We start from the raw sequence: 26,245 nt of genomic DNA on the forward strand, positions 1-26,245 counted from the left end.
CCTCCTCCTCTTCCTCCCTCTACCTCCTCCTCCTCCCTCTACCTCCTCCTTCCTCCCTTGATCCTCCTTCTCAACCCTCTACCCCTTGAAGTCGTAAAGGAGACTAGCTCTCCAATCCTCAACCTTGGACTCCTCCTAAACCTTGCAACCCTCTGTGGACCTTGGAACACCTAGTTAGCTCTCTCAACCTTATCCCCCTTATGAACCCTCCAACCCCCTTCTAAACCCTTGAACTCTCATGGAGGCGAGAGCCTCCATCCATCATTGTGAACAAGCCCTCTTTCTCACCTAAGCATGCACAAGAGCTGCTTTCCATGACTTAGCCCGCACCTCTCACTAGAATACAACCCGAGGACCTATTCTACACTTGTGAATACATACCTATGCTACAATGAGCAATAACACGAATGTAGGTGACCAACACCCTCGAAACCTAGAATTGGAAGAGATAGTGACAACATTCTGGGGAGGTTAGTGTCTAAAGAGAATGCGGAGCACGTGTTTGCGTGTGTGAAAAAGAAACCCTTCAAGAATTACCAACATATATCTCTCAAGGAAAAGGAGTGCAAAAATACTTCCAATTGTTGCAAAATGATGAGATTTACATCCAAAATAATGGTAACTTACACAAGCACATTAATCCACTAATCACCCTTTAAACCCCACCCACATCCTATAAACAGCGTCCCCCCCCCGCCCCCTCATTTCTTTCCCCTCACATTTGCAAGCCACTCCCCTCTCTTCGTCCGCTCCAAGTTCCATCCACCTCCACCACCACCATTTTTTCCATCAAACTCCTCCCCTCCACCTCCACTTTCTATCACCCCTACTCACCTCCATCACCAGTTTTTTTTGTCAAAATCCTCCCCTCCACCTCCACCTCCCTTTCCGTCCCATCTCCTCCATTTTCCATCCATCTTCGCCACCTCCACCTACACCTTCCTTTGCACCCTCTCCATCCCCTTCAACTCCAGTTTTCCTGTCCATCCCTCCAATTCCATCGACCACCTCCACCATATCTACCCCACCTTTCCATCAAGCACCTCCACGAACCTCCCTCCCCTTCTTGCTTCCTATTTTCTATCACTCCCCCCTTCCCCTCCACCACCTTTGTGACTTTCATTCCATCCCCCCCTTCCCCTTCCATTCTCCATCTCTCCTCCTCTTTCCACCCACCCTCCCTTCCATTCTCACACCTTCCCTCTGACTCTCTTCCCCACCCACTATCCACTCTCATATCCCCTTCCTCTCTCCTCTACCCCTTGTCTCTCCCACCCCTCTTCCATTCTCTCCTCCTCCCCATAGCCCCATTCTCTCTCCACCACCATCACCCCCACTCATCTCTCTACCACCTCCTTCCTCTCTCCACCACCACCCTCTTTCCTCTCTCTACCATCCCCTTACTCTCTGCGCCACCCCTCTCCATTCCCCCTCCCCTCCATTCTCTCCCCACCAACCCATGTCTCCTCACCCCCCACACCTCTCTCTAACTCCCACCCCTCCCTCTTCTCCCTTATCACTCCCTAACTCTCTATCTACCCCACCCCTCACCCTCTCTCTAACCTCCTTGTAACCCCCCTCTCTCTCAAGCTCTACACCCTCCCACCTCGGTGCCAGAGCTACCCGTTGTGCACATGCCATGCTTTCCAACTATGATGATAGCACTCACCTTCCATGCGCCATCCATGCTGGTGGCACCTCTCGCCGTGCACTCCTATTGCTTCCCACCATCACGCTGGCGGCACCTGCATGCATCCACACTGATGGTGGCTACTCATACTATCGCTTACTACTATGCTGATGGCACCTGCTATGCAGGCGTTTCACATCCTGCACCTTGTTTTTCGTGCCTTGTCGTGCCTCGAGCATTGGACGTGTGCCATGCCCTAACCACCTATGCAATCGTGCCACACCGTGCCTCAAAATGGACACGCATCATACATCGTGCATTGTGCCCCAATAACCCCCCTCCTGCCACCACTATAGTACACTGCTTGAGTGGATCAACCATAGCTAAACCAACCAACCCCTATTAATTAGTTTGATCATCTTAGGTTAAGTTTTCCTAAGCCAAAAAGTCTATTCAAATATAGTCTTACAATTTGACATACATTTACACCTAAACGTAAAGGCCAAAGGTTCCTTATAAGTCTAATTTTCACCTGATCTTCAACTAGCCATAACTTACTCTTTTGGTGGCCAAATTGGACTTTGTCAAAGCCCAACTTTCGCACACTAAGAGAGAATCTTTGGCATGAATTTTCCCATACATTCAACGTACTTTTGGATATCATTTCCAAGGCCAATCATGAGAAAAATCATTGTAACTTTATCAAATCATATAAGAATTGGTTGCACTCTTCACCAACAAGTTTGGCCATTCAAAAGCATTATTGCTACAGAATATTGGGCAACTTTGTCAAGGCATTACTCAAAGTTCACCACTTCATCACAACAAATTAGCATTGTTCGAGGAAGCATCGTTCCTCAACGAGAGAATTTCAACATCCCACAATGAACCCATATGGGATCAACTTCTAGAGGGCTACACCAAATACATTGACATGTATACTAATAAAACAATAAATCAATTGGAGTCAATACCACAAGAACTTGACATGCAACATGATCCACTTGCATACATGCCTGTGTTCTCAAGAAGAGGTAATCTTGAAGAATTCATTGCTTTATTTGAGGAAAAATGGTTAGGAGGCATGTCAAGGCAAGAGGAAGATTATTTAAACGTGTTCCCACAAGCTCTTATTGGAGAACCATTTTATTGGTACCTCAAAATGAATGTAGAAATACATAGGTCATGGCCCATGCTTCGACAATATAATTTCCAGTTTTTTATGGAACAATGATGGATCTCAATCAGGATGCAACATTCACAAATTTTGGCAATCATGAAAGATCAGACAATGGGATTCACAAAGTGAAATTACCAACACTAGTTCAAAAGAATTGAGACACTATGATAGATTATTTCTACAAGCTGAAAAATACTATAATAGAGAGAAATATGTCACTAACAAAGCACCAGTTATTCAAAATTTTTGTCAAGGGCTTGCATGAAAAAATTAAAGAGCAATTGGATCACTATAGTTGCAAAACTATAACAGAGGTATATGATGCCACAATGACGATTAAAGAATCAATTAAGAAGGATCGGGTAGTGATTGAAGGAATATTAGAAATGCAGGTTTCCAAATCGAATAGTGACACAAGGGCAATCATCTCTAAATCCATTGATACACATAGGGAAATGCCTATAGGATCATCAAACGCATTAGAGAGTAATGAGCATAATATGACAATGATTTCAAAAGAATCACCTATCACTAACATGTGCACAATGGAAAGTTGGCCAAGAAGCAAAAAAAAGAAGAAGAAGAAGGAGCTAAGAAAGTTAATGTGAATGTACGATCAACTGATGACCCTGAACCAAACTAAATTGCACAAAGGAGGAGGAAATCCAAAGGATAGCACCAGAAGGTTGTGACACATGCCCATCTCGTGATGCAAAACTAGAGTCTAGTATTCAAGAACATCTCGATCATGAGGGCTCTTGACATGCATGAACAAGATGTACAAAGCATTCTCTGTGATAAGTCTCAAAATTCCACTTTTTTTTAAACTTCCTTGAGGGACAATTCTCAGCACATTCAAGAGGGGAGAATAAGAGGGAGCGGGCCCACCACAAGATTTGCAATAACTCAAGGCTGTTTTGCAAGAGCATGTTCAACTAATGTACAAATTCCAAAATACTTGGCAACAACAGTCGACACAGCTCGGGCAACAACTACAAGAGGACATGATTGAAAGAAGAAACTCACTTCATGCCTTGTGGAGCAAAATAATGAAATCCAAGACTTAAAAGAGGATCTCGCTCGACTCAAAAAAATGCTAGCAATGGACATTGACCCCTATCAAATATCTACACCAATTGTAAAAATTCAAAAGGAATCAACAATATCAAGATAACAAGAAGAATCTCACATCAAGATAAGCTCCACAATAAAGTTGAAAGAGTACTCCAAAAAAATCACACAATCAGATTGCAACACAAGAAAATGTCAACATGGACCCATGAACGAGAAAGGAAAGGGTCATTCAGCCACAACGAGCACTCCAGTCCATATAATTGGGTGCAAAGGAAACAACCAAGGACAAAATCAAGCTAGATAATGCTTTATAGTGAATAAACATTAACACTTGGATAGAAGATTATGCATCTCCAAAAGATGCATCAAAGAAAGCCAAGAATCCCCTTGCTCCAACAAAACTTGCAACTATTAATAGACCATGCAATGAGCTACAAGAAGTTTGGGTACCTAAACAATAATTTGCAAAACCTGCACAGGTTACTCTATGTCCTCAAAAACAAGGCACACACTGAGCATGAAGTCATCCAATACAAAGTTCCTCGACAAAAAGAGTTCCATCCAATCCTACAACAAATGAACTACTTTCAACAAAAAAGAATCAAGCCCACGGGATCCAAAGCTACATTCATAAAAGATACAAATCTACATTCATCAACACAAAAAGAAAAATCAATAGAGGCATGCATAATTGATGGTGGAACACAATCCAAATATCCATTATTGCAAATGATGTGGTTGCACTTTTGGAAAATGCAAATCAACAGATGACCTTAAGTGTCAATTCCATATACTAGTCCAACTTGCCAATACACCTATTGATTCAAGTACAAGCCTAGTCAAGATTCAACACCTTGTTGGAAGACCAATAAAAAGAAGTTTTTCCTAGAAACATGTTCTCAATAATGGTCTTTTGAAGAAAAAAGGACAAGAAAAGAAAAATAAAAAGTAAAAAAGTGGCATATGGTAAAACTCCATTTGGAGACCGAACCACAAATAACATGGTTTCATAACCATGTTCTTCAGGGAATAAAATTGCATATAAGATTCTCTTAAATCTTGTAACTCTCTAATTCTGAACACCTAGGCACATAGGTTAGGTCCATAAACACACACACAACTTTCTCCGTTTAGACATAATATAAGCAAAAATAAAACCCATTGCATATGGAAGAGCACCAATATGTCAAGAACTCCATCTCCAAATCAAGGCACACCGTGACAAGTCCATAGGTGAGTAGGTGATCATATTGAATATCTACTTTAGGCAGCACGCACCCACCCTCCAAGCATGCACTATCACAATCTATAGGTGAAAGTAGGAAGTTGTTAAGAGCACAACATATGACAGCCATAGAATTTAGTACAAAAAGAAAGTACATCCACTTCAAAGTTATTGACAATGTCAATACCACACATGGGCTCAAGTCCTATGCCTCATGATCAAAAGTCTAATCCTTTTCTATCTTACAAGCAACCCTCGCGACAGACGACAGACAATGAATCAAACGCCACAATCCAACAAGACACATGCAAGTAGAGTACATCAAGAAAAAAAGTATGCTTTTGTGTACCGAATTTCATGTTACACAAAGCCCATCAACATGTGCATCTAGATACCACGTGCATGAAGAAGAAGAGAAATGCCAATCATTATCGACTTAAACTTTTGAAAAAAGAGGAAACCCGGGAACACTCACCAACAAAAGTCAAGAATACTAAGATAGCTACAATCACATCAAAGAAATTTCATCAACTGTGGAACAATAAACCTCGACAACCACAAACTCTGTGGATGGAACACAATGCAAAAATTCCCACTCCAAGCATCAAATACCCGAGGACGGGTAATCAAATGGTCTGGGGGAGTTCTTTACTTTGTGGCAGCAAGGGCCATGAGTACAATCTAATACAACGAAGACAAGATCAATGTGTGTGTAGAGTAGCAACGGCAAAGCTCCGCTTGTAATATCTTGAGCTTGAAAGATGGTATGATGAATCTAAAAGGATGAGGATAGCCAAAATCCTCTCTAAAAAATACCCAATCATACTTGCAAAATCAAGATCTAGAGAGAGAAATCCTAAAACTAGAGTGAGAAGACTAAAAGCCTACACTTTTTGAGGTCCCTCCAAAAAGTGGAGACCCAAGAGGTCCCTCCAAAAAGTATAGAGACTCTTACCAAAGAGGTCTCCTAAGAAAGAGGTCCACCCTTGAGGTTCTTACAAAAATTGTAGTGACTCTTACCCAAAAGGTCTCCTACAAAAGAGGGCCCACCCTTGATCTCCTAGGGTCCATGCTCCCTCAACACTATCATGTGATAAGCATGCTCTATCCTTGCAATCTCCCATCCTCCCCCCTTTCTCCTCCTCCTTCCTCCTCTCTCCTCCCTCCTCTTTCCTCCTCCCTCCCTCCTGGTCGTCCTCCTCCATTCTCCTCCTCCCTCCTACTACTCTCTCCACCTCCTTCCTGCCTTGATCCTCCTTCTCAACCCTCTACCCCTTGAAGTTGTGAAGGTGACTAGCTCTCCACTCCTTAACCTTGGACTCCTCCTAAACCTTGCAACTCCTCCTTCCTGCCTTGATCCTCCTTCTCAACCCTCTACCCCTTGAAGTCGTGAAGGCGACTAGATCTCCACTCCCCAACCTTGGACGACTCCTAAACCCTGCAACCCTCTCTGAACCCTAGAACTCCTAGTTAGTACTCTCAACCTTATCCCCCTTCTGAACCCTGCAACCACCTTCTAAACCCTTGAACCCCCGTGGAGGTGAGAGCCTCCATCCGTCGTTATGAACAAGCCCTCTTTCTCACCTAAGCGTCCATGAGAGTTGCTTTCCACACTTTATCCTACACCTCTCACCGAAATCTGACCCAAGGACCTATGCTACAATTGTAAACATCTATACTACAATGAGCAATGACACAATTGTAGGTGACCAACACCCTCGGAACCTAGACTTAGGAGAGACAGCAGTAGCGTCATCTTAGCATGAGCAACGACACGATTGTAGGTGACCAAAACTCTCGAAACCTGGACTTGGGAGAGACAACGACAACATCATCTCATAAACTATGAAGATTCTAGAATTTGGGGGGGAAATGCAGCATCTTATTTATTGGTTGTATTAAGAGAATCAAGATGTTGGCATTCTAGCAGGTGATACACTAATCACTTGATTTTTTTTGCTTAGTACGATAGGGTTGTCCTCTCAGTACTTTGTATTATGCCATCACTACTCATCCCATGCTACCGTGCATGGATCATTTAGGTGCCTTGCATGGCTTGGAAATACATGGCAACAGAAACTTGATTGCGCAAGCATATGCTGATGATTCCTTTTGCTCATTGAGAAACACAGAAAGGGATGTCGTCTGCAAGTAAAGTTTCAGAAATCCAAATTGCTTCCTCTCCATGACAAAGCTTGGCATCATATCTTATGGCCAGGGGATATAGTTTTAGCAAATGGACTGGGTGCTTATCATAAAAATGCATAATATTGGAAGTTGGCCACCTTGCCATTATATGTCTGCTATCGTATAATTCAATCAATTCTAGTTGCATATATCCACTTCTATTTGCCCTTAATAATGTTTACCAAGTAGGACATCTCTCTTTTTGATGTCAAATATCATGGAGATTTTCTAGCGGTCACGCTTTTGCCGGAAAGCTCTTAGGCTGCTTTCAGTGAATCACCTTTGCTCACCTAAAATGCATGGGGAACTGTAACATCCTGATTATTCATATGCATTAAGGGGAGAATGATGTTGCAGTTCATGCAAGGTTGTCAACCATGGATATACATGATGCAATATTTGATATTGCATTTGTCTTCTGCAACTTTTGGTTAGTGGCAACCCTCCCACTGGGACTCTCTTGGGTCATTGATTGCAAGAGTAAAAGGATGCCCTTTTGTCTCTCGTATGCTTTCAGATTGGAAGTACTCTCGTTCCCATCTTAAATCGAATGACAAGGATACTCTTGTAGGAAACTACTTCCGTGCTGAGAACCTTCATTAGTCGAAGGTATTCACACCTCATTGGCTTTGCAAATAGCTCTCCGCTCTTATTTTGTTTGGTTCAAAAGAATGTCATGTGGATGATGTGCTTGATGCCACTGGCATGGTTCTCTCTTTTTCTACAACTATTAGACAATAAGGTTTGGGACAACATTATAGGCCTCTTTGGTCTTTATTGTCACAAATGCTTTCAACCCATACCCCACCTTGAGATTCTTAAACACCTCAAAGTTTGGATTCTGCTATCAAATGATCACAATCATGGGCTCATATCATGGTCTAATTTGTATGTAAGGTATTTGTTTCTCTTCATGCCAATCGCATTTGTCCTATGACACGCTTCTCTCGATGGTGGCGCTTCTCTCGATGGTGGTGCTAAAGATTGCAGCACATTTGGGGTTGCAAACTCTTCAGCAAAAGTTGTTCTCATGATAATTTTACTTGGAGTACTCTCATTTGGACAACTTTTGGCTCGTCATCATATTGCTCCTACCACTTGGCGACAATTTTACTTGAGTACTCCCATTTGGACAACTTTTGGCTCATCATCATATTGCTCCTACCACTTCTTGACAATGTGGAATTCTATGCATCATCTATTCTAGCATTGCCCTAAATCTCATGATTTCTTGTTATTGCTACAACAAAGGCTTCACTCTCATTTTCCCACTGCTTCCTTTGACGAGCGATTCTAGCTGTTTGGATTTCATCTAGGGATGATCTTTTTATCGGATTCATTATTATTGGGCTCTTTGGACTCTATAGAGCCATCGAGTCTTTGGTGATCCATCCCTCGCTAAGTATCACTTCTCTACAGCAATCATTTTATGATTGTCTACATGCTCAAGATTTAGATTATCCTGCCTTCTTGATCTATAGTGATATCTTCTGATGTTGTAAGTAGCTGTTCTTTCTTTTTGTAATATAAAAACAAATGGTTATCACCCAACAAAAAAGAGTGTGTACATGTACATGTATCTATGGATCGCCAAACTACTGATGGATATGTGCATCAACCAAACTTTGTTCACAAACTGTTTCCCATTCATACTAACCAGGGCTCTCTTTTAGATGACATCAAAAAGTACCATTTTTTAATGCTTCACATGGAGTCATGTCTATACACACTCGACAGTCTACAAAACCCACAAGATGAGGCCAACAGACAGAAAGAGCATTTCAAAGCCTGCTCATTTTAAGAGAGTAGTTCCATGTGACACACACAGTAAATATTTACATATATATATTAACGAGTGGCAGTTTTTAGATCCAAATATGCCTGTGAACTACTTTTACAAAAACTGGGCAAACTAGCGAAACTGGAGAAGAACGTAGATAGAGAATTTGAATATGCTAAACCCTCCAGCTTGCTCAATTAGCTTGAAGGGAAATGGACTACACCTAATATTGGATACTGAGGAAAATAGAGAACCCAGTAAGCCTAAGGATACTTGACATAAGACTTGGGCAGCAAATCCCAGCTGCACTGACGTAAAGATGCTCATTTCACACAACTTCTAGCAAGGGTATTCGGGTCATCCATTGATTTGCCTGCTTGAGCTGTATCAGATCGCTGACGACCATGTGTATCATACAAAATAATGGAAAAGGTCGAAGCCTATCCATGTTCATATGGTACTATGATAACATAAGCCTATATACTCCCCTGAAAAGTTTCCAAGTCCCTCCAGCTAACAGCAACCAGAAGAAGGCCCAGGTTGCACCCAATAAAGCCACTGCAAACAACCCCATATTAGAATCTCCCTTAGTCCTCAGTCCACTGAAGGAAAGAGAACGAACAAATCTCCCTCTGTTCTCAATCTTGGTCAAGGTGCAGCTTGTACAGGATGAAGGCAAATCAATCTTTGAACAAGTACATGTCAGGGAAACAGCCCCAACATCAAGACTCCTTGCCATGACACTTATTGATCCGACTCGAGGATTAGCTTTTGGAGGCAAATCTGCAGCTGATGCTGGTAAAATTGGAACAGATCCCAAAATGTTTAAAAACCCACTAAGACCCTTTGAGATCTTATTCCCTGTAAGCCCCTTAGCAGTATCCTCAGACTCTGTACCACAAGCTTCACCAGAATCTTGCCCTTCTGATGTGTTTCTTTGGTCTGTTGAGCTAGCTGCAGACTGAAGCCTGTTCACGATCAAACTTTCCTCATAATCTGAAAATGGTGGGCAAAAATCAACCGCGTTTCCATGGCCTTCCGATATACATTGCAACTGCATTTGTCCAAACTCTCCCCAAGTATCGCCGTTAGCGTTGACAAAAGTAGAAACAGTTTCAATTTCCCTGGTGAAAGGTATGCAATTAACCCCTTCCGAAGTGTCCATAACTGAACTTTTTGTATTCCCAAATACATCAATATTATCTGGGAAAGATGAGAAGGCGTCAAAGTATTGCCCATCCTGTACACTGAAACCAGCATTGCAATCCTGTAAACTGTCATACTGAAACATTCCTTTCTGTATATTTTTAGCCAAACATTCAACGTCCAAAGAATCTCTCTCACTGGCACTAAGGGCATTTATCTCCGTAAAAAACTGCAAAACATCATCATAATCGGGCTCCCCACCCCCTATGGGACTCTGAGAAGGAACGTTCAGTTTTAAATCTGAGAGTTCTCCATCATAAAATTCTGCATCAAGCCCCAATCCCAGGATAAGTACTGCAAACTTATTGCTCCACACAGCTCGAAAAATAGCCATGCTAAAGAAGTAAGCACACATACCTGGAAAAGTTAACAGTTGTTCTAGTACAGATTGACTGAAAACTTGACAGGGGGAATTTATAGTGCAAGTATTATCTGATGGTCGTGTTTGCAAAGCCTGTAATAGCCAAACCCCACTGCTCAGTCAGAACAACCAGAAATTTTCTGTCCCTTTCAGGGACAACCTGATAGGGTTAGGAGAGTTCATGCCAAAAACAACACCCATTACATTCCCCTTAATTCTATAACCGCATAAACAGGATTTCATACACCCACAAAATCAGTGAAAATGGTAATATTAGTGAAAAATGGCGCCATGCTTGGAAAACATGTACCAGCCAAACCATAACTAATTGAAATAGCACAAAACTTAGGCTAGCAACTTGATGGATAAATTCACCACAGATAAATCCACTGCAAAGTGTAAAATGGGCAGGTACAGCATTTACCTTTGAAGTATCCTGTTGCTCAGATGTAAGGTCCATCAATTCTCTAGATTCATGTTTCACTTCTTCAGATTGCAAATCTCGGCAATGACCACGATCAGTATCCTCAACAGGAATAGTCTCAGATACTCTAAAATCTATTTTGCTGCTAGGGACTGATGATTCATCATTTTCGTCTGCAACATGATGGTGTTGCAATCGGCACTTAGGAGGAACATAAGGCGAGTAGCGTCCAGTCGTCTTCCATTTTTCTTGGCTCCTTGACCTTATCTCAATTCCTGTGGTATCCTCTGCTTCAGAATCTGGCGGTTGTAGGTCATCCAACTCCAAAAAGTCACCAGATAGATATGGATCAGCTTGACCAAACCTAAAATCTAAATGTGGATTCTCCAAAGCATGAAACTCATTGGCACTGCCACCTTGACATGGCGCAACAAGCTCAGATATCTCGTTCAAAACATCCTTCTCATCAGCAGTAGAAAATGAAGGCGCGAAGAAATCAGATTCATTTCCCAAGTAGTATCCGTCGTGAGAAGGAACCATGAAGCGCACCGAACTTCTTTGGTTTGGCATATCTGGAAGGATTCTGTCAGGTAAGTTGATACACTGCACCCGACAAAAAACATCATCCTGATTAAAATTCGCACTAAGCATCATGGACACGCTAACCAATCCTATATCATTCAATATTTAGGCAAATATCATGTAATTCAACAAGTCACAAAACGAAGATTACAACTATTGTCTTGGTGCCACTCAAAATCTCATTTTCTTTTGAAAGCCACAACGCATGACCACAACCCATTTCAAGCATAAATAATGAACACAGTGAAGACAAGAACCAAGCATCCTGTCGACTCCAAATGGCTATTTGGTCAAAGGCTGCAGCAATAGCAAAGATCAGTTTTAACTAACCTTATGGGAAGAACTCAAAAAATACAAGAGTGGACCAAAGAGGGTCATTCAAGTGAAAAAGAAAGGGCACTGTAATCTGTGAAAGACTCTGAAATTAACTCAGTCCCCACCAGAGCTTCAGTACAAAAGTCAAAATTTTCCTCATTAATGGGCAGCACTACTCCCAGAAGGCATGAATGCTGAAAGTGTAAGCCTCATTCACACAGTACAAACTTAGCAAGTTTCCATTGCTTTTCATCAACATACATCTAGCTAGGGCCTCTTGTATTTGGCTCATAACCACGAATGGTAGGACACCTAGCTCAAAGACCACATACAGATCAGATAAAACTGACTGAGCATCAGGCTCACCCTCCAGCCATAAACCCAGCATACACAGTTACCCCTGGCTGAAAAGAATGCCGGTTTGCTGCCAAGCTCCATGGGCTTACGCTTACAAGGTGATCAAATAGTGAGGACCAAGCCTCCTAAATAGTCTCAGCCCCTCCAAATATATTAAGCAAAACTGACAAGTTCCCCTAGAACTTCTCATGATGCCATGTCGCATATTTGGCCAAAACTTGAGGACCTTACCTTACACACCATACCACATGGTATTTAGCCCCAAGGGTATCTATATAGTTAATAGCTTCCAGACCCTAAGAGAATACATTAACCATATCAGGTAGAAGCTAACTACAATTAGAAGGGTTAGAAAATCTGAATCTCTCTCTCTCTCTCTCTCTCTCTCTCTCTCTCTCTCTCTCTCTCTCTCGAAAATTCTCTCTCTCTCTCTCTCTCTCTCTCTCTTCGTCATCATCGTCAGTAACCTTGACCAGCGCAGGGGCGCCAACACACAGTTAGCAGCAGCAGCTGCGCCGCCAATAACAGCGCCGTCAGTAGTGTAACACCAGCATCCCCTTCAGCAGTGCGCCCACAGTAGGCCGTCAACAACAGCCCGTCAGCAGAAGGAGCGGAACAGGAGTTTGTGAGTCTCATTTCATAGCATGGCATACGCACCAGGGCTTGGGCCGAGACCCCTGAGGGTTAGTCACAGCAGAGGGTACCAAAATACACGCAGGCCACCATGGATGGAGAAGCCAAGACACCCATGGCTTTCCCCAGGGTCAAGACTTTTACCTCGACCCCAACCAAAGCCTCATACTCCTCCATTGCGGCCCTCAATTCGCCCCCCCCTTACATGTTTGCAAAGATGCCTTCCCCATATGCCAAGAACTATCTAGCATAAGAGAATGGTGAGCATGATTGACCCACGAGCATATTTATTATCTACAGCAGGAAATACCTGAGCTCAAGCTCAAACTTGCAGCTCTAGAGAAAAAAAAAAGTGCTTGGGAAGAACAAGGGAAGCAGGAAATTATTCATGAAGTATTTCAACAGCAGCACCCACACCACAGATGGTGACTAAAGTCCAGGATTTGGTTACAACTCAGCTCCAATCAGTGAAACAGGAAATTACAGCAACATTGGACACTAAAATCAACACATCGGATGTGTATGTAGGTAGAACTTAGAAGTACAAGAGCAGGAACCAACGCTTGTAAGTGCAAAAATCATACGCATAGGGGGGATACCAGAGTGCTGGTTTGAAGGAAGTAAAAAAGAAAAGCTGAAAAACATCATGGAAAGAATCCCACAAATAGAGTGGGAAGCTGAAGATGTAATTAGAAGGATTCTCAAGCAAACCAATAAGTTCAAAGGTACTAAGATATGGATAGCAGAGGAGCTAACTCCAACTCAGCTCAAACTCAAGGCCACTGAATTGACTAAAGTGAAGGATGCTCAAAAGGAAGGAAAATGGGCTGTTTACAGGGATGGAAAAGCACTTACCAGAGATTCCAAATCCAAACCTAAAGACTCTCAGTCTTGAACTGATGTTGTTCAGGCCACCTTTAAGATAATACTTGAATATAGTTAAGCTATAAGAATTTGGGGCTGAGCTGCCATAGGCACTCCCTCGATTCTCTCTGGGTTTTCCATATGATATAAGTCCTTTTGAATTGTACTGTGTCCAATAGGCCCGCGAGGCCTTCCGCTGACGTTATTCTCTCTCTCTCTCTCTCTCTCTCTCTCTCTCTCTCGGGGTGTGCATGTGTGTGTGCATGTGTGGAGTTCTATCACCTTCACATGCTGACAAAGGTACATTAGTAGTACAGGTTCTGCAGAGCAAAGCATTCTTGAAAAGAAGTCTCCAAGCAGATGAAAATGAGGTTGGAATGAAACCACCTTCTAACATATCTACCCTAAATTCGTGTCCACTTCCTTGCAATTCTGGCGAGCTCTCACAAAGCCATGAATCATCGTCAAAATATGATTCCACTTGTGAGCTCTCACCTTATTCAGGAATTCCTTTTTACAAATTTCAATCTCTGCAGTTTCCTGACTCCAGTGAAATAAAGTTGTCTTTTGTACAATGTTCGCAACTGCATTTCTGCATATTAGATATATTGTGTGAGTTCTCAACCCTTTTCGTGAGTCATCACCATAAATGGAAGAAGAACATCAGAACCTTCTGCAATACAAGACATGGCCCTGCCCAGTTCACAAAAAATGGTGCTGTTTCATCAGACATATCAGACATACGCTACTAGTCCCTTTGACGTCATAGAATCAAATTTTAAGTATAAGACATTTTTTCCAGGAGAGAGACAAGAATTTACAAGCTGCCAGGGAAAAATGTGCATGAGACTGCTTACAGAACCGAACTCCTATAGAGCAAAAGAAATAGGACCACTACGTCGGCTGTAAACTAAGTCAGCTTCTCATAATCTACGTAGTTAAAACTTACGCAAACTGTATGACAATAGCGCGAATCTACTTGAAAAGTCGATACATTCTTACACAGACAATATGCAACATGCATCGTTAAAATATTACTCCAGGCACGCTTGTTTAGGTGCACATTACAAATACAAACATATATTTTCATACTTCTATAAAAGATAAATATGCCTAGTCTATCAACTCTCCATAGCAAATAGAAGACTCAGCCCTCTGAAATAAAAGGGGGAAAACTTAAAGGTGTGTGACAGTTAGCAGAGTGTAAAATATTTGGAATGTCGTCCGAAATCATTTTGACGACAATCCAGAACCATGGAATGAGTTTTAACATAGAAGATTGACGGTTGTCTAAGAATTTTATTATTTTATATTATTATTAAGAACATATTGCTTCATTAACTCAACAAACATAAGACATTTTCGGCTTACATCCACTTTCCAATTCACAAGAAATAGCTGAAATTTTAAAAATTAATGAAACACATGTGAGGCAACAGAATTAACCTCACTTAAAATTTCATAGCATCCATAGGGTTACAAAATAATAAAGATGGAGAAGAATCGTGTAACAAGAGTTGCTTGTCTTTTTTATTAACTTTTAACGTGCAAAATTTGGCCATTGGGCAATTAAGATCAGCAATCAAATTGATCGGCTGGCATTCATACAAAAGGATATCGTATGACTACATACTCCACACCCCGATTATTACTAAAGAACAGCTCCTTGCCAAGGAACACATCAATGCAATCCATATTCAAGAAATGGAAAGAAAGCATTCCTTCATACTCCTATACACACAAGGATGCCACAGACACACTTCAATCCCATACCTCAAAATCGGTCTTGGCAAAGTTCACCACATAAGAGTGGTTACTACGCACACATGAGCAGGTTCAATTCCTGCACCCGTGACATATTAATGAAGTTGTGAGTACTAACACTATCGAAAAGAACATTAAGATGACGTCCATTAATGGTTCCACACATGAGTAAAAGATATTAATGAAGTTGTCAGTACTAACATTATCAAAAAGAAAATTCGCAGAGGTCCATTAATGGTTCCACACATGAGTAAAAGATCATGCGGACCAAACATAATGTAAACAAACAACTATTACAACGCCAGTAGTATACAAGTCAATGTTAGCAATGTTGCTGCTGCTACTGCAGACAAAGAAGAGAGAGAGATTGTGCTCATGTCAAGACAGCCCTAGCTTATGGCAAGGGATAGCTAAGCCTAAGACTAGGCGTATTGCACATTCTACTCTAAAGCCAATCCCTATAAAATCACCATGGATTAGTAAGACCATATTGGGAGGGCTGGTGAGCTCAACATCTAGCTGTAGATCCAAAATAAAGTATTACCCTCCTAGCTTGAGGTTACCCAAGCACCGCACTGCATCCATGGTCACAACCCCCACGTCCCATACCTCGAGAGTCCACAAGTCCAAGCATTAGGCCAAACTTGGCATAGGCTGCTTTAGGTCCCAAAGCCCAAGGGGTCCATCAAAAGGGATACTAACAAATGAGCCCAAAGATCATATATAGACTCATGTATGACTCCCCTCAGGGTTTCCTTAATCTAAGGGCACCCGTACACTAGGAATAGTCCAGTATAACATGATCCCTATTAAATAATCTACTGCTTGGAACCAACCTCATCATTGATGCCAGTTCATTCTATGACCTTGGGGCTGGAAAATTGGACGGAACCAATTATTCGAACAGGAAGGAAAGATTCAGAGCCAGCTAGTGGCCAAAGTGGTGGATGCGTAGGCAAATCCAAATAGTGCGAAGGAGTGCAGACTGGAGGATGCATCATGATAATCAGGCCAGCTACGGATGCGGTGATACCCATGTCGAGTTGGCAGAAATAGCACAGGAGGCATGGGACATCTTAAAGGATCTCTATGAAATGAAGAACATAGGGAGAATAATCACCCTCCAAAATCAGTCATTTGCCATGATTGATGGGGGGAGGAGAGTCAACCCATGATTGACTTGTGGAGATAAAAATATCCAATCGTACAAATTTAGAAATTTTGTTCTAAAGTCCAAAAATCTACACAGAATCTAACAGAGAAAACAGAAGAGGGGGGGGAAAAACGAGAACAATTTTTTTTTAAAAACAAAAGGAAGACATACTTAGCAAGCAAAGAAACACTTATGTCGTCAAAGATCGATTGATGACAATTGGTCACAAGGAGAACAACAATCGGTGCCAGTCCATAAGCTTCACACGGTTGGTGGTATAGTCAAAGCCCGTTATGCTCCAAGAACTAGGCTCGTTTGCTGCTTAAAAAGGAGGCACAATTGAAGTTGTACGATGGTCAATGGTGAGCCACGCAAAGCCTATCTAGTCAAAGGTAAGCCCCAGAAAAGAAGATGCCAAGAATCAATAAGATGATAGACACTCTTCAAACGGAAAAAGTATAAAGAAGAGCAAGAACAAGAAGAAATGCTCCTACTGCAACAAGCTTGGACAATTTGCAAAGGACTCCAAGAAGAAGAAGGCTAACCAAGCAAAGAAAAGAACCAAAGACGCAATTGACACTAGATCCACCAATATGGTAAAATAGAAACTTTTCTTAATGATGAATCAAACTCTCATTGAGATAAACTTTGTATTCAACATACCCAAAGTTCCATGGTGCACAAATCTTAATGTTGTGGTGGAGGATGTTAGGTGTTGCTCAGTCTTGGGACCTAAGGACATGTCTAGTACCACTAGCACAAATAAAGGTGCTCATTCAAAGATTAAGCTTGATAAGCCAAAGGAGCATGCGTCCACAGTTACATAAAGACACTGAAGATGTATTTTGGCTTGCTACAATGGCAAGCAATACCAAACTGAGTTTCCGAGGTACGTTTACTCAATTTACTTTATTGGAGACTTCAATAGATTTCTTTGGGGTGGATATTTGTACAAAAGTCCTTTATTGGTTAGCAAATGGATAGTGGAAGCTGTCCTTACAAACACAAAACGAGTTCTCATTGCAGAAGCTTTCAATGCCTGCTGCAAGATTTCCTTGGAGGTTGGTGACGGGGACTTCAACAAGTTCGAGTTGTTGAGCAATGAAGATAATCAAGAGGCTTCTCCAAACTTTCCGAGTTACATGATGTCGAAATGACCAAGTGATGATCCTATCAAAGCCTTTCAAGTGGAGATGTGGGATCCGGAGGATCAAAGGAGGAGGATCATGCTCATGGAAGATCAATTGGTGAAAGCATTATCCCAAAGACAAGTCAGCTATAGAGATTCCTACTAGTGGGAAGCAACCATAGGGATCTCACTACACGAGGTTACACCCGGGAGAACAACAAGATGGACATCTGTCATACGAGTGGAATCGACAAGATGGTGAATTCATGGATAAACCTGGTACCTCAATTGCATGAAGACACTAGCATCTTCATGATCAGAAATTGCGGTACCATAAGTGGTTGGCAAGACAACCTATGTTCCAAGATGATTTTGCTTGTATGGAGAGCAAGGGCTGCCTATCAAAGTTTTGCCAGCAAAAATAGAGAGCTTGCATTGATATTCAGCGTATGTGGAACTTTCATCTTGATCCTGAAAGCAGCTCCGAGCATGTGTGTGTTGGGGAGGTGACCATTCCATTCCCACAACCCACTGTAGGCCGCATAGGATGGGACGAAGGGGGAGGAATTAGGGCGGCAGCATGTTCAGATCGTTCTTGTATTAATTTTAGGGCAGCCACAGGGGCCACCCTTGTCAGAAATTAGAGCTGACTTTCAGTCCACAATCAGGCAAGCTGTGGGGCTGGAAAGACGCCAGCCATAAGCCCATATATGGGCTACACGAATGGGCAAAGGCCAACACATGCATGATGCAGTAGGGCCTGGTCCCAGGTCGGTCAGACCTGTTTGACAGCCAACAGGAGTGGCAAACCAGGTCAGCTTGCCACGTAGCAGGTCCGCTTGGGTTAGTTGGCAGCAAACACACGTCAAGTCAAGAAAGGGGGGCCAGCATATGAGGGGGGCATTTGTCCTCTCCTTGCACCAGTAATTTTAGCCTTCAAGGAGCACACCAAACAGTACATAAAGGTGTGCTCATAAGGGGAGGAGCAGGACTCACCTTGGTAGGTACTGGCAAGTGGCAGAGAGGAGCCTACCTCAGTAGATACTCAAACGGAGCCAGTTTTAATACCTTACCTCAGCAATAGTATGCTGTAGGTGTTCGTGTACTTGGTTCTCTACAACAATACATATTTCTCTGGTTGCACATCTGATTATTCTCTCAGGAAAGTATCTTTCCATAGAGCATGCACACAGAGTGAGTTCTCTTTCTGTTGCATGGGACTTGGCTATAGCAAGCAAATCTTTTCTCTAACAAGACGTTGTTCATTACTAGAAGACCAGTCAAGCAAACATTAGTGAGCATCATCTTCGACAATGGGAGTCTAAGAACTTAAAGTTTAGGGCTTCCAACACAATCTCATCCTCATTCATATAAATACAATTGAAGAGCTGCTCTCTTGGCCAGCCACGATTATCCTCCAACTTAAAAGCGTTACGTTGACTATAGGGCATTACTGTCAAGGAACAATATCCTTTGCCAAGACTTTCAAATATCTTAGATCAACTCCAAGTCAAGCCTCAAGGTATCATCAAATCATAATCAAAGAAGAATATTTACTTTAAGATAAGGCATGCTTGCAAGGGTAGTCATGCCATTTGGCCCAGGTAATGGTCCTATAACTATCACAAGGACTATGAATGATTTCTTCAGGCTTATTTAGACAAGTTTGTTGACTCTGTACATTGGTGAACTCTCATCTACTTCAAAAGCCATTAGAACCATCTCCAAAATTTAGACGAAGTATTTGCATTGCTCTCCAAATGTCAGTTCCACATTAATTTGTAGAAGTATTGTTTTCTCATTTAAGTCCTTTCTCTTGTGATGGAGAGAGCACTGATGAAGACATGGTTAAGGTCATTCTTGATTAGCAATCTCTGTAAGATGTAGTAGGTTAGTACACCCTCACCCAAGGGGCATTGTGTCACCAATTAGGGACTTTTCCTTTGCTTGGGCTACTTAGGGATTTTATTTTGGAGCGAGGGTGAGTTTTGTTGTACTCCACTTACTCTTTTTGCAACAGCAACTGTTTGCTATGCTTCACTTCTGCTCACTCCACCTCCACTGACATTTGGTGTCAGAGCAGGTTGCCCAAACCTCTCCCACACCTGCAGGCATCTCTTCCAGCCCTGTGGAAGCACTTTTGGCACAAGAATCCCTGCTGTACAGTGCTCAGCTGCTCAGCTGTACGACTCGTTTTTCATCAGCCATCCTATTCTAGGGATTCACACCTGCTATTCCAGACCTGATCAACCCTTTTTTGGAGGCACTTGCGCTGATTTCGAGCTGTTTCTACTAAGCCACCTGCTGTACATCAGCTGCACGACATTTCTTTGCCTGTTGTACAGAGCTTCTCTGGACAGGCTGCCTTAGGCCTGGTCGGCGCCTTTGAAGCACATTTCAGTGCAGGTCGACCAAGCTTGCAAGGGAGACTGCTGTTTTCCAACCGCAGCAGCTGTTTCCAGCCGGGCCACCACTGAAAACTGCTGCATTTACAGTCATACACCTGGTATAAGTGTTTGAAGAGCTTGTGGGAAATTTGGGCCTTTTTGCCTCCAATCTGTGCTTTTGCAGGACTTGACAGGTTCTGATAATTTCCACTCAAATCTGAGAGAAAAATTTGGGGCTATGATAACTTCCACTCACATCTGAGTGAGAAATTTGGAGCTTTTGCCTCAAATTTAGCCATTTGCAGTTTTTACGAAGTTACAACTGCTAGCATCTCACTTCTGTCTCTCCCAAATGAACACATCTAAGGCAAAAAATAAATAAAAAGGTTGAAAATGCAAGCTAGACCATCATGTGGGGGACATACATAAAGTAGACGTTTGATATCCAGATGACGCTGAAATCATGCATGACTCATCCATCCAACAGGGTTACCCCAAATAAAAACACACATACAAAAACAGATGCGGCTGGAATCATGCATGAAGTCATCCCTCCAACAGGCTTACCCCTATAAAAACAGATATACAAAAGCTTTAAACAAATAACAGATGACCACAAGCACCAAGTGAGTAAGCAATACCTTTGTTTGTTCAGAATCCAGAGCCCTTACATCTGAATGAGTTGGTTTTTGCTCCATATTCACGTATCCCCTTTCCCCATCAAAAGCTCCACAAGGCATGCTTTGATTCATAGGACAACCTTCACTTTGAGAGGGCGTTTCACCAGACTCAAGCCCTGATTCACAAGGCGTGACTTGATTCATAGGACAACATTCACTCTGAGGGGGAGTTTCACCAGACTCGAGCCCAAATTCACCTGGACCTGCATCTGGCTGGTCGCTTCTTGCAGGTCCTTCCCCTTTCACTGCTGGTAAGGATTCCCACTCTTCATCTTCAACAGGCGCACCATATTGCTCTCCATTCTTCGGGCCAGGACCACTCTTTCTAAAAATTCGACAAAGGACAAATCCATTCTGCAAGTCCGAAAGAAACTTTTCAGTCTCAGTACCTGGCATTCTAAATCATTCAATGAAATAGGACCACATTAAAACTATTTACCTGCGGTGCCTGTATTCTCACACATTCCTGGTCATCGAGCCGATACTCATGCATAACCCAATTAGTCCTTTCTCCTCGGGGTGCTCGTCCTTTGTAAAACACTAAGGTTTTCTTTATCCCCACGATCCTTGAGCCCGAAGATATTGACCTATCTTTTCCCGTAGCTTTCCAATATCCAGCTTCCGTAGCCCTATTGGTACGAGAGCCGTTTGGATACTTTCTATCTCTTGGGCTAAAGAAATACCATTCTAAGTCCCTCGTCTGGAGGCAAGAAATATCTGAAACCATAAAAACGAAGCAACAAAGGTAAATAACAAAACTCAATTGAAATTTTCGTCTCTCTGTTTTCTAATGCCAATGAGGTAAACTTTGAGATAGGTCAACCTACCAGGTAGATCCCATGGTTCAAACTTATACAAATCGATCTCTGCTATAACCTCAATCTCAATTTTGCGGCCACAAATCTTCCGTTTCAAATAATAAGTTACCAGTTCCTCGTCGGTGGGGTGAAACCTGAAACCAGGTGGAAGCGGGAACTTCCCCATGAGCAAACCACGTTCAAGAGATTTTGGCACGAGGAAAGCCCACTACTCAGGAGCCACGGGAGAGATTTCTGACAGGGCCGTTCTATCTATTGCTTAGAACGGCCGATGCTTCGGGATCGACCGGTGCTTCGCAGAGAACCCTAGCTATAAGCTCCGCAAAAAATTTGCTGCTTCTTACGCTGGACAGGGTTCTCCTTCGAGGAAACCTATCTAGAAACTAGGATCCGGGTTTTGCAGAGAAGGGAAGGCGCTCCTCGTGGACGGAAGGACGGAAAATCGCTCCTCGTATCGACAGGACGAAGCCCAGGCAGCGATAGAGATAGAGAAAAGACATTGACAGTATGCGTTACGACTGACTGAGCTCCAAAATGGGTGAGGCAAAACGAAGGCTGGTGGTGTAACAAAATGATACAAAGGAAGGCAAGAAGGGGTTGAAATTGGGAGGCGAAAGAGAAGTGGTGAGGAATCCGTGCTAAGAAAGGGTGAGGAAGAGGGCGACAGAATGCAAGCGAGGAGGGAGGGAGGGAGGGAGCTCGGAAGGCTTAGCGATGGCGATGAAGCTGCACAGGAAACGTGTCGGTGGCAAAGAGAAGAATGGCTATGGCGATGAGAGAAAAGAAAGAATAGAAGAACAAAGAAAGAACAATTAGAAAGAAACAAAAGAAACAAAACAAAGGGGGATTTCCCCAAGGTTCTTCTTTTCCCACCCCTCCAGGGTTAACTAACTCACCTTTTGCCTTCCCTGTGCCCACCACTGCCACCCCGGAGAAGCGACACCACCTCACAAGTCTCCCGGTTGCCCTCGTTTGAATCCTGCTCCACTCCTGTTGGCCTCAGGGCAGCTCTACCCCTCGTCGTGCGGCTATGGTGATGAAACGGATCGGCCTTTACCTCGAGTAAATCTCACTCACGGCTCTGCCACCCGGGCGACTGCCTGCCCTCGTTCGAATCCTGCTCAAAGAGCGTAGGTCTCAGGATAGCTGTGCCTTGCGTAGTGTAACTATGGCGATGAAGAGTTGGGTAGAGGCCATGAGTCGGCCTTTACCGCAAGTAAATCTGACTCGCGGCTCCCCACTTCTACTTGAAAGTAAAGGCCTCCCCCTGGCTACATCAAAGTCAATGGGGCAAGGAGGATAAATGTGTTTGGAATTTATAATGATGTGATGGGCGGTGTAGGAAGTTTTTGACATGTCTTCATTTATGGAAGTCTTTTACTATGATGTGATGGGCTCGTTACAAAGTTTTTGGCACGTCATGTACCTTTAAGCACCCACCATTTTTGGTCTACCTCAAGGTAGCCATGAGATTTTGGCAAAGCAAAAATTAGGCATTTCTTGAATTTTTGAAAGTGCATTTTTCCTATTGGCTCTTCTTCATTGGACTTGAATGCAAGACTTTAAAGTGGCTTACTCTCTCTCTCTCTCTCTCTCTCTCTCTCTCTCTCTCTCTCTCTTTCTCTTCCCTTCTTTATCTCCTCAAGTCTTCTTACACACAATCTCCACCTTTTCTCTCTCTCTCTCTCTCTCTCTCCCCTTTATCTCCTCTTCCTTTACACCATTTTCAGTGGATTCCTTTTTGTTTACTTTTTTTATCTTGGGCAGGCCTTATGAATGATTGAATATCATTCACCTTGTTAAGGATTTAGAGAGGCTTGATCCAAGAGTACAACTCGAGTGCCTTTGACAAATAGAAGAAAGAAAGAAAGACAAAAAAGGTGGTGCATATGCCCCCCTCGTCAACTCACCTTTCCTTTTCACATAGCCTTTATGATGACACATGCCACCCCCATCACAAAAATACAATAGGTTTGAAATATCTTCTCGAAATCTACGTTCACCTCGCTTTCTAGTGGCTAAATTTGACATCGATTTCATTCTCATTGGGGTGTTCTCTTGTCGATTACCAATGCCTAGAGAATTCTCGATGTGACGTGAAACAAGAGAAATGGATAACTTTTTCCCATTTTTTCATACAAACTAGGTATATATGATGGACTTTTTCAAATAAACCAGGTAGATATGATGGTAAATGACATTTTATGATAAGACAAGGCTTGTCATTGGTAAATAAAAAGGCTCATTTTGGATTTCACAAATTGCAATAAGAATACTCTCTTACGACCTTTCACTAACTCATACATGAGGTCACTTATGACATGGGAATAGAGGAGGGATTATCATTTCCCAATACAAATGGCTCTCCATGTCACAATAGTGAGGGTTGGGTACACCCTCAGTCGTATCAAAATAGTTTTAGATTACAATAGTAAAGCATTAACATGCAAACAAATCTTTGCAAAATAAAAAATATCCACATTAAATCATCTTGTTATCTTTCAATACAACCCTTAGCAAAGCCTACTAGTGAGTTAGGGATACACATCGCTATTAGCTTCACTCATGCCTACATATGCATTTTAGTGTTGCCAACTAGAGGGGGACCATAAAGGACCCATTTTGTCAAGTTGTAGATGTGGAAGGACCGATATACATGGGAGGTGGGCCTCTAATGCATGGGGTACTCCAATGTTAGTGTGGTAGCCCCATCATCGTAGTTGTAATAGCAACATCTTTGGTTGTCACAGTGGCAATGAGTGACTTTCCTTAACATTGTAAGCTTGCTCTGATTTTTGAGCTCATGCACAAGGGTCAAGGATCTAAGCAAGCCAATAGTAAGAAGTCCCAAGATTCCATGCCAGGTGATGGTGGGAATGGACAGCAGAAGACGTGCACCCTCATCGACCCTAATCTAACCTACCTAGATAACGGTAATCAATTCTTGTAGCCTTGCATTCTAATAGATATAGTTTAAGAGGCAATTCCTCTGGAAAGAGCTCTACCAATACTAGTTGTAAGTCATGAATGATGTTTGGATGTGCAGTTAACCAAACAAGATAGCAAGCTACCTTTCATATGTATCAAAGTTAGTGAATGGGCCTCCCTCAACATATTTTACCAAAAGAAAATGTATAGAACGTTGGGTTCTTACTAGAGAAGTTGCCTTGGTTAAGATCGATGAAATTAGAAGATCTCATTGATTGACAAGGGACTTCATATGCTCGTGCTTACTGAGTCACAAAATGAAATAAATAAGATAGGTCAAAGTGCTGAGCTACAAATTGAGCAGAAGCTATAATGCCACCTAGCATCACATATCTAAAATAATATGACACATGATTGTGATATAATGAATTGCCCGCGAAGGGCTCGCTTCTTGTTGGCGAATTCGTCGGTAGGCTGTGCAGTGTGATCTTTGTATCTTCAGGTGCAGCGGTTCGGTTGTTGGTGCATGTTGGAGTAGGAGCATGGCTGCCTTGGGCGATCCACAAGATACTGCTAGTTATTTTTAATGGACTTGCCTGCAAGTAGTGTTCCTTTCTTCTCGTATGGAGGTGTAAGCTTGCTTGATAATGAATGGCTTTGGTGATGTGTGCTTGAAGTGTGGCGCATTGTTCACTGTGATGTGGGAGCTTGTGGGCAAGGGGTGTTGTCGATTCGTTGCTGTTGCTCCTCTAAGCTAGGGGCTTGCTCTTTGGCAGCAGTAAAATGTAGGTGTTGTAGTGGTCAGACCAATAGCAATGGTTTGTGCTAGATAGCATCTCTTGGTTTTTTACGTTGGTCGAAATGTGGTCCAAAGCTAATTGGTAAATTGTTGTTGCTTGGCTAATTATTTGAGAGAGCGATGCTTTTTCTACAATGCATGCTAGAATCCTTGTTTGATGCTATCTGGGTGCTCATCTGCTTCTGGCAGAAGTAGTATGCACGTACTATGGGATAGTGGCTTAGGGAATCCATACTTGCATCTTTTGTTCACCTTCTTGTAGCCTCTGCGATGGTGGTGCATATGGGCAATGCTCAAAGACTCCTCAAGTAGACTTCCATCTAGGAAAATGAATGTATCAATGAAGGAAGTTATGTCGAGCAGCGATGATTGTTTGCTCGAACTTTTGTGCGTCCTTAATCCATAATAGTCCATGGTCGGGACGCAATTGGATCGATCAAAATAGGTGACATATATGTAGGGCATGGTCATCATCTAATGATCACTGTATTTGTGGATTTTGTTTTTGCAAGCATTGTAGAAGGCTTGGTCAGGGTCTCTCGCCGCCACAAGAAAAGGTCACAAAGAATGTTGGGGGGACTAGTTGTTGTATCATAGTAGCGAATATATTCTTCTTCAATTTGTGCTTGTAGTCTAATGATGGGCACAGTGCCTCCAAGTCTCTAAAGCCTATTCTTGAGTTCAAGATTTGTTCGGTGTTTGTGTTTTGATGAACGTCTATTGCGCAAAGGTGCTCCCCTTGTAATTGTTCTTTCCGTAACCGCACCCA

General features: G+C 42.5%; 1 protein-coding gene across 1 annotated transcript; it reads right to left on the reverse strand.

Annotated features, from left to right (window-relative positions):
- Positions 1 to 9,092: 9,092 nt before the first annotated feature.
- On the reverse strand, positions 9,093 to 22,538 carry LOC147881077 (uncharacterized). Its single transcript, XM_087370318.1, has 6 exons — positions 21,759 to 22,538; positions 21,371 to 21,648; positions 20,893 to 21,285; positions 11,068 to 11,670; positions 10,640 to 10,736; positions 9,093 to 10,546 (listed from the first exon to the last, which is right to left on the reverse strand). Exons 1-6 carry the CDS (start codon positions 21,913 to 21,915, stop codon positions 9,537 to 9,539), a joined length of 2,538 nt encoding a protein of 845 aa, XP_087226444.1. The 5' UTR covers positions 21,916 to 22,538; the 3' UTR covers positions 9,093 to 9,536.
- Positions 22,539 to 26,245: the final 3,707 nt, after the last annotated feature.

The sequence above is a fragment of the Dipteris shenzhenensis genome, chromosome 31, assembly GCF_047967505.1.
Source record: "Dipteris shenzhenensis isolate YYH24624 ecotype China chromosome 31, Dip_SZ_1.0, whole genome shotgun sequence".
Classification (NCBI taxonomy): Eukaryota; Viridiplantae; Streptophyta; class Polypodiopsida; order Gleicheniales; family Dipteridaceae; genus Dipteris; species Dipteris shenzhenensis.

Bases quoted from the DNA above. Each gene is read 5' to 3' on its own strand.
- LOC147881077 (XM_087370318.1), bottom strand. From the start codon at position 21,915: ATGGGGAAGTTCCCGCTTCCACCTGGTTTCAGGTTTCACCCCACCGAC. The intron at 21,649-21,758 runs GTAGGTTGACCT...TTATGGTTTCAG, and splicing joins TGAACCATGGGATCTACCTG to ATATTTCTTGCCTCCAGACG. The intron at 21,286-21,370 runs GTAAATAGTTTT...TCGGACTTGCAG, and splicing joins TGAGAATACAGGCACCGCAG to AATGGATTTGTCCTTTGTCG.